A 12,045-nucleotide genomic window follows, 5' to 3' on the forward strand; every position below is an offset into this window, starting at 1 on the left:
ACTGCTGGGCTCCTCTCTTACACTGGTGCCGAACAGGCCATGGGGTACCAGGATAAAGACACGTGGTCAATTTTTTCTATCTCCATGTAGAAAAATTTAAATCCACTCAGTGCTTTTTAAAAGCCCAAGAGAAAGCCTCCCTCCGGGCGTCCCGGGCTCTGGAGTACTTGGAGCTGTCGGCGGCCGTGCTGGCCCTGGTGGGTAGAGGGGGGCAGAGCACACTGGAGAAAGCTTTCAGCAGCAGGAACTGTCCAAGACCCCCTCACAGCCTGCATTCAAGCCAAACACGAAATAGTGCTGTAAATAGAAAAGTACGAAGGTAGCCAGAATATTCACATCAGGAACACCCATGGTGCTTATATTGAAAAAGCTGTTATTAACGAAAAGCAGAATATAATACAAAGCACAGCCCATACCTGGGTAGACATTGGGAGTGGGCAGGTGGATCCTGGCTAAATACTTTGCAGCAGTCACAGCAAATTCTCTCTCAGAAGCAAATGCTTCTCAGCACCCTATCCAGCACCTAGGTTCAACTCCCAATTCTTCTCTTTAAATAAATAAATAAACTTGTTATTTTATATTGGAGTACAGCTAATTAACAATGTTGTGATAGTTTCAGGCTGAGCAGAGGAACTCAGCCATACATACACATGAATCCATTCTCCTCCAAACTTCCCTCCCATCCAGGCTGCTGTATAACACTGAGCACAGTTCTCTGTGCTATACAGTAGGCCCTTGTTGGTTATCCATTTTAAATATAGCAGTGTGCACATATCCATTCCAAACTCCCTAACTGTCCCTTCCCCCACCACCATTCTTTCCCCTGACTCCCAATTCTGCCATATGTTGCTAGAATGTAACCAGTGTGCTATTGCTTTTTCATGCATAAAATAGGAGTAATTTTCAGGAGCCAGGCTGACTTAGAGCATCATGAAGATCAAACGAGGTGATACTGTGTTTCCAAACTCAGCTACATTGCACCACACTGTATGTCAGCCTTCCTGTTGTCAAGTTCAAAGGGCAGGAAGAGGACCGGAGACTTGTCGGAATCTAAAGGAGCTGGAGTTCAAAAGGAGCTCCTTCCCTGAGGTCGCTCAAAGAGCAGAGACACTCAAAGAGTCAAACTGGGAGAAGGCAGCTGGATGGCTCAGCAGAGGTGACCTTGTCTTTCTAGCGTCCAGTTAGAGTAGAAAGTTAGGTCCAGCGCCAGGCTTTAGGAAGCCAGACAGTGCAGCCCAGTGAATGGCTTGGCTGAGAAACTGACCAGGTAGCTCAAAGTGGAATGGAGAGTGAGGAAAGAGGGTCCACCACCAACCTCCTTCTTTCTAAAGTTGGTCTGTCTTGGATTCTCCATATACACCTAAAATCTGGTTTTCATTAGGAAGCCAAAGGTCTTCAGGAATTTTTTATCCAAAGGTAGATAGCTGTTATGTTTTCATGAATAAATGCTGTCAGCCAGAAAACAGTTGCTGTCAGGTAAGACACATTTTTTAAGCTTTGTTTTGTATTTTCTTTTCTCTTAGTTTTTATTGGGAATGGTTTTTCAGTAGCACTTTTAGTTCTGCTTAGGTGTTTTAGGGGGAAGCCCTCTTTTCCATAGTGTAATTCCATTTGAGAGGTTGTCTAAAAATCGTTTTAATTCGTAGGAAGATTTTTATATCTGAGAGTACTCAAACTAAGGATATAAAATCCCTGTGCGTGTATGTGTTACTTGCTCAGTCGTGTCTGATTCTGTGACCTCATGGACTGTAGCCCGCCAGGATCTTCTGTCCATGGGCTTCTGCAGGCAAGAATACTGGAGTGGATAGCCATTCTCTTCTCCAGGGGACCTTCCCAACCCAGGGATCAAACCTGGGTCTCCTGCATTGCAGGCAGATTTTTTTTTACCTTTTGAACCACAAGGGAAGCTCATAAACTTCCTATATCTTCCCATTGTAATGAAAAAGCACAGAAAGCACCACCCTTGAAATCATATAACATTGGTTATTTCTATTTTTTGCACCTATTTTAAATTCTGTTAGTGTATTTAAGTAAGTAAGTGTTAGTCACTCACTCATGCCCGACTCTTTGTGATCCCATGGACTGCAGCCCACCAGGCTCCTGTGTCCATGAGATTTTCCAGGCAAGGATACTGGAGTGAATTGCCATTTCCTTCTCCGGGGTATCTTCCCAACCCAGGGATTGAACCTGGGTCTCCTGTACTGTGGGCAGATTCTTTATCGACTGAGCTAGTGTATTTACTTCACAGTAAATATTTTTGAGGGTACCTTTGCATTTTGCTTTTGACCTTGGATCTACAATTTGGATGTCAACAACTTTCCTAAAAAGCACCAGTATGTTAAATTCTGATGTCATGATCCCAATCTGGGTTATTCATCTTTAATCTCGTTTCCAGTCTCTATGTTCAGCAGTATTTTTAATAAAGAATTACAGAGGGAAAAAAAGAATTTCGTCCAAGGGTCAAAGACTGGGATTTGTTTCCCCTCACATTTCTGATTGAGGAGGACAGATATTAGGAAGATATTTTGTCCCCTTAATCTGAATTCACATCAGAATAAGAAGAGCAAACAAACCTGTCCTTAGAGCCTATTTCCATTCTCTTTTTAAGGTGCAAGAATGCAATCCTATTTACCAAGTAGACAGCAAAGTCAGTGCCATTTCTTCCAAGTTCAGATTCATTGCCATGCGCCCAGCTTCCTAGTCTGTCCTGCTCTGCAGAAACATTTCCTAAATTGCCCATTCTGAACCTCCTCAGGACTTTTCCTAGGTCTGTGTGTTCAAAGAGTGGGTTGGCTCCCCAAGAAGGTAGCCGGTAGCAGTGGGCGTTTGTGTGTACATGTGTGGGTGTGTTGTGGGGGGCGTGGGTGTTACATTTCGGTCTGAAAGAAATAGCCTGAATACTCAGGTGCACAGCCCTGTCTTCGGGGCTCATGCTTTCATATGGGTGCATGTAAATACCGTGTCTCTGTCTATTCCTTCTGTCAGAAAGACCTGTATAGCTTTGTCTCTAGATTTGCCCCTAGATTTGAGGATTTTAGCTCTGGAAGGAAATTCAAAAATACTCTTTTCTAGAATCCTCATTTTATAGATCAGGAAACTGCGGCATGAAAAGACGTGACTTGCTGGTGGTTATGTACTCCACTCCCCGCTGAGATTCTTATCGCTGTTTCTTCCTGTGCCCCCCAGGTGTCTACAGTCACATTTTATTTTTTAAAGATTTTCTTTAATGTGGACCATTTATAAAGTCTTTATTGAAGGTGTTACAATATTGTTTCTGTTTTATATTTGGAGTTTTTTGGCTAAGAGGTGTGTGGGATCTTAGCTTCAGGACCAGGGATAAAACCCACACCCTCTGTACTGAAAGGTGACGTCTTAACCACTGGACTGCCAGGGAAGTCCCAACAGGCACCATTTTATTCCTTCTGTCCCCAACTGCTGTCCTGGACATGGCTCAGAGTCTCAGGAGTCTAGAGGGGTGTGTTGGATAGGTCTCTGAGAGTTCCTGGCTGCACTTGCCCTTCTTGGGGTCTCAGGATCCCTCTCTGTCTGTTCTTACACCTCCCTCCCTCCCTCCCCTCCACCTGCCAGGGCTCTGAGATGCACCAGGCCAGGGCGACCCAGCCCCGTGGTCCAGCAGGTGCACACATACACACTCCAGAGCAGCCCCTGCTTAGCTGGGCCTTGTTCGGGCTGGTCCTCGGGGGACAAGGAGGAGCCAGCTGTGCTCCCGGCCCTGACCTTCTGCCTGATGCAGGGCAGCCTGTCCAGACTTCTCGTGCTCTGCAGAGCCTTGACTCCTGACTTGCTTTGTTTGGGCAGCTCGTGGACCACCGGGCAGAGTTCAGCAAATGGTGGCTCAACGAGTTCAAGACCATCAAATTTCCCTCCCAAGGAACCATCTTTGACTATTACATAGACCCAGAGACCAAGAAATTCGAGCCTTGGTCCAAGCTCATCCCGCAGTTTGAATTTGACCCTGAGACACCTCTGCAGGTGAGTGTGGCTGAGCAGCGACCAGGGATATGTAATGTCCCCAGAATCTGTGGTGGCTCTCGTGGCAGCCCCTGACGCATTCCCAAAAGGTTTGACCTCATTAAGAATTAGCTACTTTTCTTTTCAGAGGAAATTAGAGGTTCAATATAGTGATGCATGTGTGCGTGCTAAGTTACTTCAGTCCGACTCTTTGTGACCCTATGGACTATAGCCTGCTAGACTCCTCTGACTATGGGATTTTCCAGGCAAGAATACTGGAGTGGGTTGCCATGCCCTTCTCCAGGGGATCTTCCTGACCCAGGGATCGAACCTGTGTCTCTTATGTCTCCTTCATTGCAGGCAGGTTCTTTACTACTGAACCACCTGGGAAGCCCTCAGCATAGTCATAAGATCTCCCCAAGCCTAGGTAACTTAATTAGCAGACCCCCCTGCAGGCATCCTGAGACAGCACGGGGTTGATCAGGCAGAAGGCTTTAAAATACAATCCAGAGGCCTCAGGGAGGCAAACAGCTCTAGTAGAAGCGGATGAGTGTGCCCTCTAACCACAGCATGAGTTACCGGAAGGGTCTCTCTGCGTAACAGGGGCCCCTCCTGCCTGCAATAGAGAGCCCCCAACCCCAGCGCGATTCCCTCTCCTGAAATGCCCCAGGGTGCTCTGACAGCATGTGAGTCTCCCACGAGCCCCCAGTTCTCTCCTCCTGTCTCCCGCCACCCCCACCCCATCTCCCCCTGACCCCAGGCCTGCCTGGTGCACACCAGCGAGACCATATGCCTCTGCTACTTCCTGGAGCGGCTCCTGGCGCGGCGGCGGCCGGTCATGCTGGTGGGCACTGCGGGCACCGGCAAGTCGGTGCTGGTGGAAGCGAAGCTGGCCAGCCTGGACCCCGAGGCATACCTGGTGAAAAACGTGCCCTTCAACTACTACACCACATCAGCCATGCTGCAGGGTGAGTGTCAGCACACCGGTAACTGAGTGAGCCGGCCTGCTCCTCACTGCGCACAAAGTCAGGGACTCACTCGCCAACCAGGGAAGAGAAAGGGGCGTTTAATCAAAGTGCCAGCAATCTGGGGAGACGGCGGGTTCAGCGTCTCCCAAAAACTGCTTCCCAAGACTGCTCCGTGGTGAGAAAGTTTAAAGAGAAACAAGTCATCTCAGTTAATCACTGAGATGAGGATGGGGCAGGTCAGGGTCGTGGCCATCTCCGCACTGCGTGCAGGCTTGTCAGCTCCAGAGACCTTCTAGACCAGGGGTCGCCAGCCTCCAGGACCTAATGCCTGATGATCTGAGGTGGAAGTGGTGCAATAATAACAGCAATAAAGTGCACAGTACATGTAACACGCTTGAATCATCCCAAAACCATCCCCCACCGCTCAGTCTGTGGAAAAATCGTCTTCCAGGAAACCAGTTCCTGGTGCCAAAAAGGTTGAGGACCACTGCTCTAAACGTCATCTTGTTCATACAGTTTGATTTGTTTGCAAGATGACTGAAGAGGAATCTTGGGAGAGGTCTGATCATCTGTTAATTCGGTTCAGTTCAGTCTCTCAGTCGTGTCTGACTCTGCACGCCAGGCTTCCCTGTCCTTCACCAACTCCCGGACTTTGCTCAAACTCATGTCCATTGAGTCAGTGATGCCATCCCACCATCTCATCTTCTGTTGTCCCCTTCTAATCCTGCCTTCAATCTTTCCCAGCATCAGGGTCTTTTCCAATGAGCCAGTTCTTCACATCCTTTGGCCAAAGTATTGGAGGTTCAGCCTCAGCATCAGTCCTTCCAATTAATATTCAGGGTAGATTTCCTTTAAAATTGACTGGTTTGATATTGCAGTCCAAGGGGCTCTCAAGAGTCTTCTTCAACACCACAGTTCAAAAGCATCAATTTTCGGCACTCAGCTTTCTTTATGGTCCAATTCTCACATCCGTACCTGACTACTGGAAAAACCATAGCTTTGACAATATGGACCTTTATCGGCAAAGTAATGTCTCTGCTTTTTAATATGCTAAGTTGGTCATAGCTTTTCTTCCAAGGAGCAATCAATCTATTAATTGCTTATTTGCCATTTCTACTTCTTTGATCTATGGGAAGAACTGACGAGTTAGTCAGTTAGGTATTGAGTGATGAAATGATTTGAAAGGAGTGCTCAGGTCAAGGGCAAGGGCAAGTAGAGCATGGGCGTGCCTGGTTTAAAAAGTGAGTTACAGTATGTGTGTGTGAGGTGCTCATCATGTCCAACTCTTTGTGACCCCATGGACTGTAGTGCTCCAGGCTAGTTACACTATAGCTTCACTAAAGTGACAAGAAAGGGGCTTCCTGCTGAGGGTGATTTCCTGCAAGGAGCTGCTCACATAAAGGGCCCAGGGGGCATGGAGCGGGGGACCTGACGTCCTCCACTCTGAGCTGCAACAGAGGTCAGGCACCTCCCCAGCTGACTCCCCTCCCACTCCTCTCTTGCCTGTCCCCTCCCCTGTCTGTCCCTCTCTCCAGCACCTTAGCAAGGTCCCCTTTCCCATTCTTCATCCCGAAGTGCTTCCCTGGCTGCTGAACTCCTCCAGGGCAGGAGTTCCACACAGAGCAGGTCAGTGCCTTGATGACAAAGAAAACAGAAAACCTACCGAAAGATTCCCACGGGCTTACAGACTCCTGGCACCAGAAGGGTCTCTAGAGGTCATTTCATGCACCCCTCACACCTTACACGTGGGGTAATTGAGGCTCGGGTTCAAGCACGTGGCTGCCTAAGGTCACCATGGTGCCACAAGGCTGGTGTGGCAGTTCCAGCCTGCTGCGCACGCGGAGTGTGCGTTTCACAAGGCATTCACGTGCTGGGCTCCCGAGCGGACGGGGGCCCTCAGGGATCCCAAGGGTCACTGCATCTGCCTCCCTGACCCCAGCCACTTTCTTGACCTTCACTGATTGTCGAGTCTCCTTTAGTTTAGAAACACTCCTCACGCTGACCCTAGAAGCAGCCTCCTTTTGAAGAAGCGCTGAAGCCAGTCTCCCCACAAGAGGAGGGTAGTAGCCAGGCTGGAGAGAACCCCCCCTCTCACTCCTCACACCGGAACAGCCCCGCCCCACCCTCTGGAGTCTGAGCCACTGGATCACCAGGGAAGTCCCCAAATCATTTAATCTTGTGCAGACCTGTGAAGTAAGTCCTTTTATCCCCCGCATGTCATAGATTAGAAAACCAAGGCACAGGGAAGTTACATAAGCTCCTTGAGGCTACACAGTGAGTGGTGGAACCAGGGTTTGAATCCAGAGAGTCTGACTTCAGAGCCTGCTCCCTTAACCACTATGCTATACCTCCTCCCCTGAAAATAAAACGCTTTGGAAATTGAAATAAATATTTGATAATATTACTCTTACCACTAGTGACACTATTTGAGTCTGGAAAGATTATTTTCTAGAATACTATTGTAATGATTTTATAATGTAAAAAGTACTTTGACTAGAGAATAAACATTCATTGCCAAGAAAAAAAGAGAGGAGCTTCATATCCTTGATTCTGAAAAATGCCAGATTCCCTTACTTGAAAATTCCCATCCATCACTTTAGTCACAGTCCAAACAAGTTTGTTCATTTGGCTTCTTAGCTGAAAACATTTCAGAAGTAACAAAATGGCAAGAGGAAGGGTGCTTAGCAGTTATAAAAGTTGGAACAAGAAAGCTGGTATCCAAGGGGAAATAGAAAATGTAAAAAAGAGATGCAGGAACCCACAGGGTGGCTGCTCTGACATCAGACAAGAAGCAAATTGTGCCCCCACAGCAGGAGTCCATGTCTCTGTTCTGGTTTTGGCCATGCGGCATGCAGGATCTTAATTCTCTGATCAGAGATTGAACCCATGCCCTCTGCAGTGTAAGCACCGAATCTTAACCACTGGACCTCCAGGGTTGCCCTCCATCACTCTTTCTGAAGCCCAGCATTTTTACTGCGGTTTGTGGTTAAGACCCTATGGAATTATGTTGAAAGTGATGTGGTACAGTCTGCTTTAGAAGGCAGACAGTATAAACCCAGACAGATGTGCAGAATGAGTGTTTAAAAGGTAATGAATGTAATGATGGCAAAGACAGGAAATAGCCTGGTTATCCATATGATAGAATGCCAGGCGTTATTACAAAGAATGAGGACATTCTTTATGAGTTAAGCTGGCTCCATTTCCAAAATCTTTGTCGAGTGAGAAAAGCACAATACAGAACAGTGTGTATAGTATGCTCCAAATTATGTCTTGTTTAAAAAGAGACATATAAAACTTTGCATACATATACACTCGCACATCCATGCTTATACTTCCTAAGAATATCTCCGGAGGGACACGCAAGCAACAGCAGTTGCCCTTGGCAAGGGGAACTGGATGCTAAGAGTGGGGATGGAGAATGACTTAAACGTTTTTAAAATTATGAAATATTTCGAGCATTCGGAAAAGTACAGACAAGAGTATAACAGATGCCCATGTACCCACCACCCAGACTTCACAGATGCTAACATTTCTGTCGTCTTGCTATGGATCTAAGCATTTTAAGTACAGCTAACACACCACCCCCCAGCCCTTCCCCCATCATGCCCTTGGAAACCAGACTAGGACCACTACAGCTGATGCACCATCATTCCCAAGTTACCCTTTCGATATATGTATGTAGCCATGAAATACACGATGTTGTTGTGTGTATTTAAATTTTAAGTATGTGTCATATTATAACTTCCTTTGGTAACTTGCTTTTCTCATCCTTGTCTGTCTTAATGCATGTGGAGTGCTTCTTCACTGGTTTTCACTGCTGCATAGAATTCCCTTGTGTGACTAAATCACAGCTCATTTACCCATTCTCCTACTAAAATGCAACATAATTTTTCAACATTTTCCATTTATAAAATATTTTTTAGTTATAATTGACATATGATACATGGTATGCATTAAAGCACACGGTCCGATAAGTTTTTAAATATTTACCCACCATGAAACCATCTCTATGCTTGAAATAACGTACACACTCAACGCTTTGAGAGTCGCTCACCTCCCTGGTAATCCCTCCCTCCCTCCCAACCACGTGCCCCCCCCCCCAGTCCCCTCTCTGTGTCTAAGGCAACCACTGATCTGTTTCTGTCACTACAGGTTAGTTTGCAATTTCTAGAATTTTATATAATGGAATTGTCATATAATAGCCCTCTTTTTTTTTTTTTTTTGTCTGGCTCCTTTCACTCAGCTTGATTTTGAGATTTACCCATGTTGTTGAGGGTATGACAGTTAATTCTTTTCATTCCTGAATAGCAAGGCAAAATATGTAAAACACTCAGAATGATTCCTAGCATACAATAAGTGCTCAGTAAATGGAAGCTGTTATTCTAACAATATTAAAATCCTTCTCAAACTTAAGTTATAAATACGATACAAAAATCCCTGAGCCCCAACTGCCAAAACAAAAGGAGCATGAGCAAGCCCCTTTTGCTTGGAAAAAAAAGACGTTTAGCATAAGCTATGCTAAAGCAAAAATAATGTTTTTGAAAAAAATGTTCCAGCTTACAAATGGGCAATAACTTCACCAAGCAGGTCAATTCACTGAGGTCTCCAGAGGAGTGTTTTACAGCTCACTCATCCTGCTAGTCCATTGGATGCCATTTTTCTCAAATCAGATGTTCTTTTATAGAGAAGGCAGCTGCTTGATATTCCCTGCATCTTTCCTCTCTTATCGCTTCCAGCTCTGGGGTCTCCATTGAGTACTTTTCTAAACAGATTCAAAACTCCTTCAAATGCAAACAGGGCTTGTGTTTCAAGGCATTCACATTGCTTATCAGTGTGGATAGCACAGCTTTATTTGAAGTTTTTACTATGCCAAGCCCCTGTGTTATCAGTAATGCTTTTGACTGCAAGCAGCAGACAGCGTATTAAAAAGCAGAGACATCAGTCTGTCTACAATGGTCCGTATAGTCAAAACTATGCTTTTTCCAGTAGTCATGTGGATATGAGAGTTGGGCCATAAAGAAGGCTGAGTGCCCAAGAATTGATGCTTTCATCTTGTGCTGGGGAAGACTCTTGAGAGTCTCTTGGACTGCCAGGAGATCAAATCAGTCAGTCCTACCTAAAGGAAATCAACCCTGAATACTCATTGAAAGGACTGATGCTGAGGCTGAAGCGCCAATCCTTTGGCCACCTGTGTGCTGCGCAAACAGTCAAACGTGACTGAACAACTGAACAACAAGGAGAAAATCTGATAATGACACAGAGTTTTTTTCATGCAACAAGAAGTCTTGAGGTAGGTAGTTGCTAATGCTGAATCAATGGTTCAATGCTATTGAGGCTATAATATCTATTATTCTCTTAGACGCTCCTTCAGGATAGCAGAGTCTCTGCTGCTCCAGCCATCACATCCACATTCCAAATGGAAAAAAAAAGATAAAGGGAAGAGTTCGTGCCCTTGTCAGGAAACAGTAGCACTCCAGGAATCCCACTGATTTATGTGTCTGTTCAAAATTGTGTCACATGGCCAGTTTCTAGCTGGAACATAACTAAGGAGAAGGAAGATGGAAATGATGTCCATCAGGGATCTGATAACAGTCTCTATTTTTACAAAATGAGAAAATGAGGCTTAGAGGTCTTACGTGACCTCCCTCAAAGTTGCATAGTGATTTAATAGCCAAGCTGTCTTATTTCATTGAGCTATTGTATCCATCCACTTTGATAAGTTGTGCATCTACATTTCCATAAGAGAATGCCAACTTTGCTTCCACTTGTCTAAATATCTGGAGCACATGGGTGTCTCTGCCTTTGACAGTAAGTAGAAGAGGCCCTTCGGTTGTTCAGTGACACTCTCAGGCTTCACCTGACCACTTGCCAGCAGCTGCACCAATAGCAGGTTAATAACCCTGGCATCTTGGCTGAGGAGGCAGATCTGTGTCCCTCCAGCTGCTCTAAACACCACAGACCCAGGGCCACTGCTTCCTTTCCCTTCACTGGGTTATCATCTAATGATCCACTCTTGGATGTTGTTGAAGGTTAGGATGATCAAAGATAAATTAAAAAAAAAAAAATACCTCCTGTAAAAATCTAGGTTGAAGACCATGACCATTTTGTAGCCCAATACACCTTTTATAAGTTTCCTGGATACATGCCTTTTAGAACTGAGTGCCTAAAATTTGTTTTCCTACAAAAGTAGAGATGGGTTTGTATCAGTGATCTGGGATGGCATGGCTACTGTAATTATACACAGATTGAGTTCTAAGCTTTCAAAGAGCCAGTTCATAAAGGACAATGTAACCATTCTTATTTCATTACAGTAACTATATCACCCATGATTAGTGGCTCAAATAAGTTTCTTCTACTATATAGTTTGAAATCACTTTTAATCTTTTTCAATTGGTCTGTTTTATGTCTATTTAAATAGCTTAAGTCTTTTCTCATTCATTTTGGAAATACAAGTGATTTTTGAGAACTAAAGGAATTTGCAATGACCCATCAACAGGACAGTTTAGAAAGGGAAAAAGAGGAGTAAAGAACTGGGTCACGGCATCGATGGACTTGTATTTGCAGTGCAATGGGAGTGAGCCAAAGCAATGCTCATCACAGTTCCGAATTCTCCTGACATCCAACTGCAACTTGAAGTATTAGCTCAACAAATATTTGAGTGTGTAATTACACTAATTAGATGGGAGCTCAGGTGTCTGAGTCCTTGTGTAAAACAAACCCATCACCTGTTCATTAAAAAGTTTAAAGCTGGATGAGACTTTGAAAGATCTGATCAAACTCTTGACCTCAAAGGAGCATTACATTATCACATGGATAGCTTTCAGCACTTGCCTGAATGGCTTCTAAAAAGGAGATGCTGCACTGTGCTTAGTGGCTCAGTCGTGTCCAACTCTTTGCAGTCCCCTGTCATGGACTTTAGCCTGCCATGGACTGTAGACAGGCTCTTCTGTCCATGGGGATTCTCCAAGCAAGAATACTGGAGTGGGTTGCCATGCCCTTCTCCAGGGGATCTTCCCAACCCAGGGATCGAACCCAGGTCTCCTGCATTGCAGGCAGATTCTTTTAACATCTGAGCCACCAGGGAAGCACAAGAATGGATAGGCTG

The 12,045-nt window shown here is 45.3% G+C and overlaps 1 protein-coding gene across 1 annotated transcript in view; it reads left to right on the top strand.

Annotated features, from left to right (window-relative positions):
* DNAH9 (dynein axonemal heavy chain 9) overlaps positions 1 to 12,045 on the top strand; it is a 286,201-nt gene that overhangs the window by 137,352 nt on the left and 136,804 nt on the right. Inside the window, exons 37-38 of the mRNA XM_052657972.1 lie at positions 3,820 to 3,993; positions 4,733 to 4,940. Coding sequence (XP_052513932.1) covers positions 3,820 to 3,993; positions 4,733 to 4,940 — 382 coding nt within the window. The remainder of the gene's footprint in view (positions 1 to 3,819; positions 3,994 to 4,732; positions 4,941 to 12,045) is intronic.

Source organism: Budorcas taxicolor, chromosome 19 (genome assembly GCF_023091745.1).
Source record: "Budorcas taxicolor isolate Tak-1 chromosome 19, Takin1.1, whole genome shotgun sequence".
Taxonomy (NCBI): Eukaryota; Metazoa; Chordata; class Mammalia; order Artiodactyla; family Bovidae; genus Budorcas; species Budorcas taxicolor.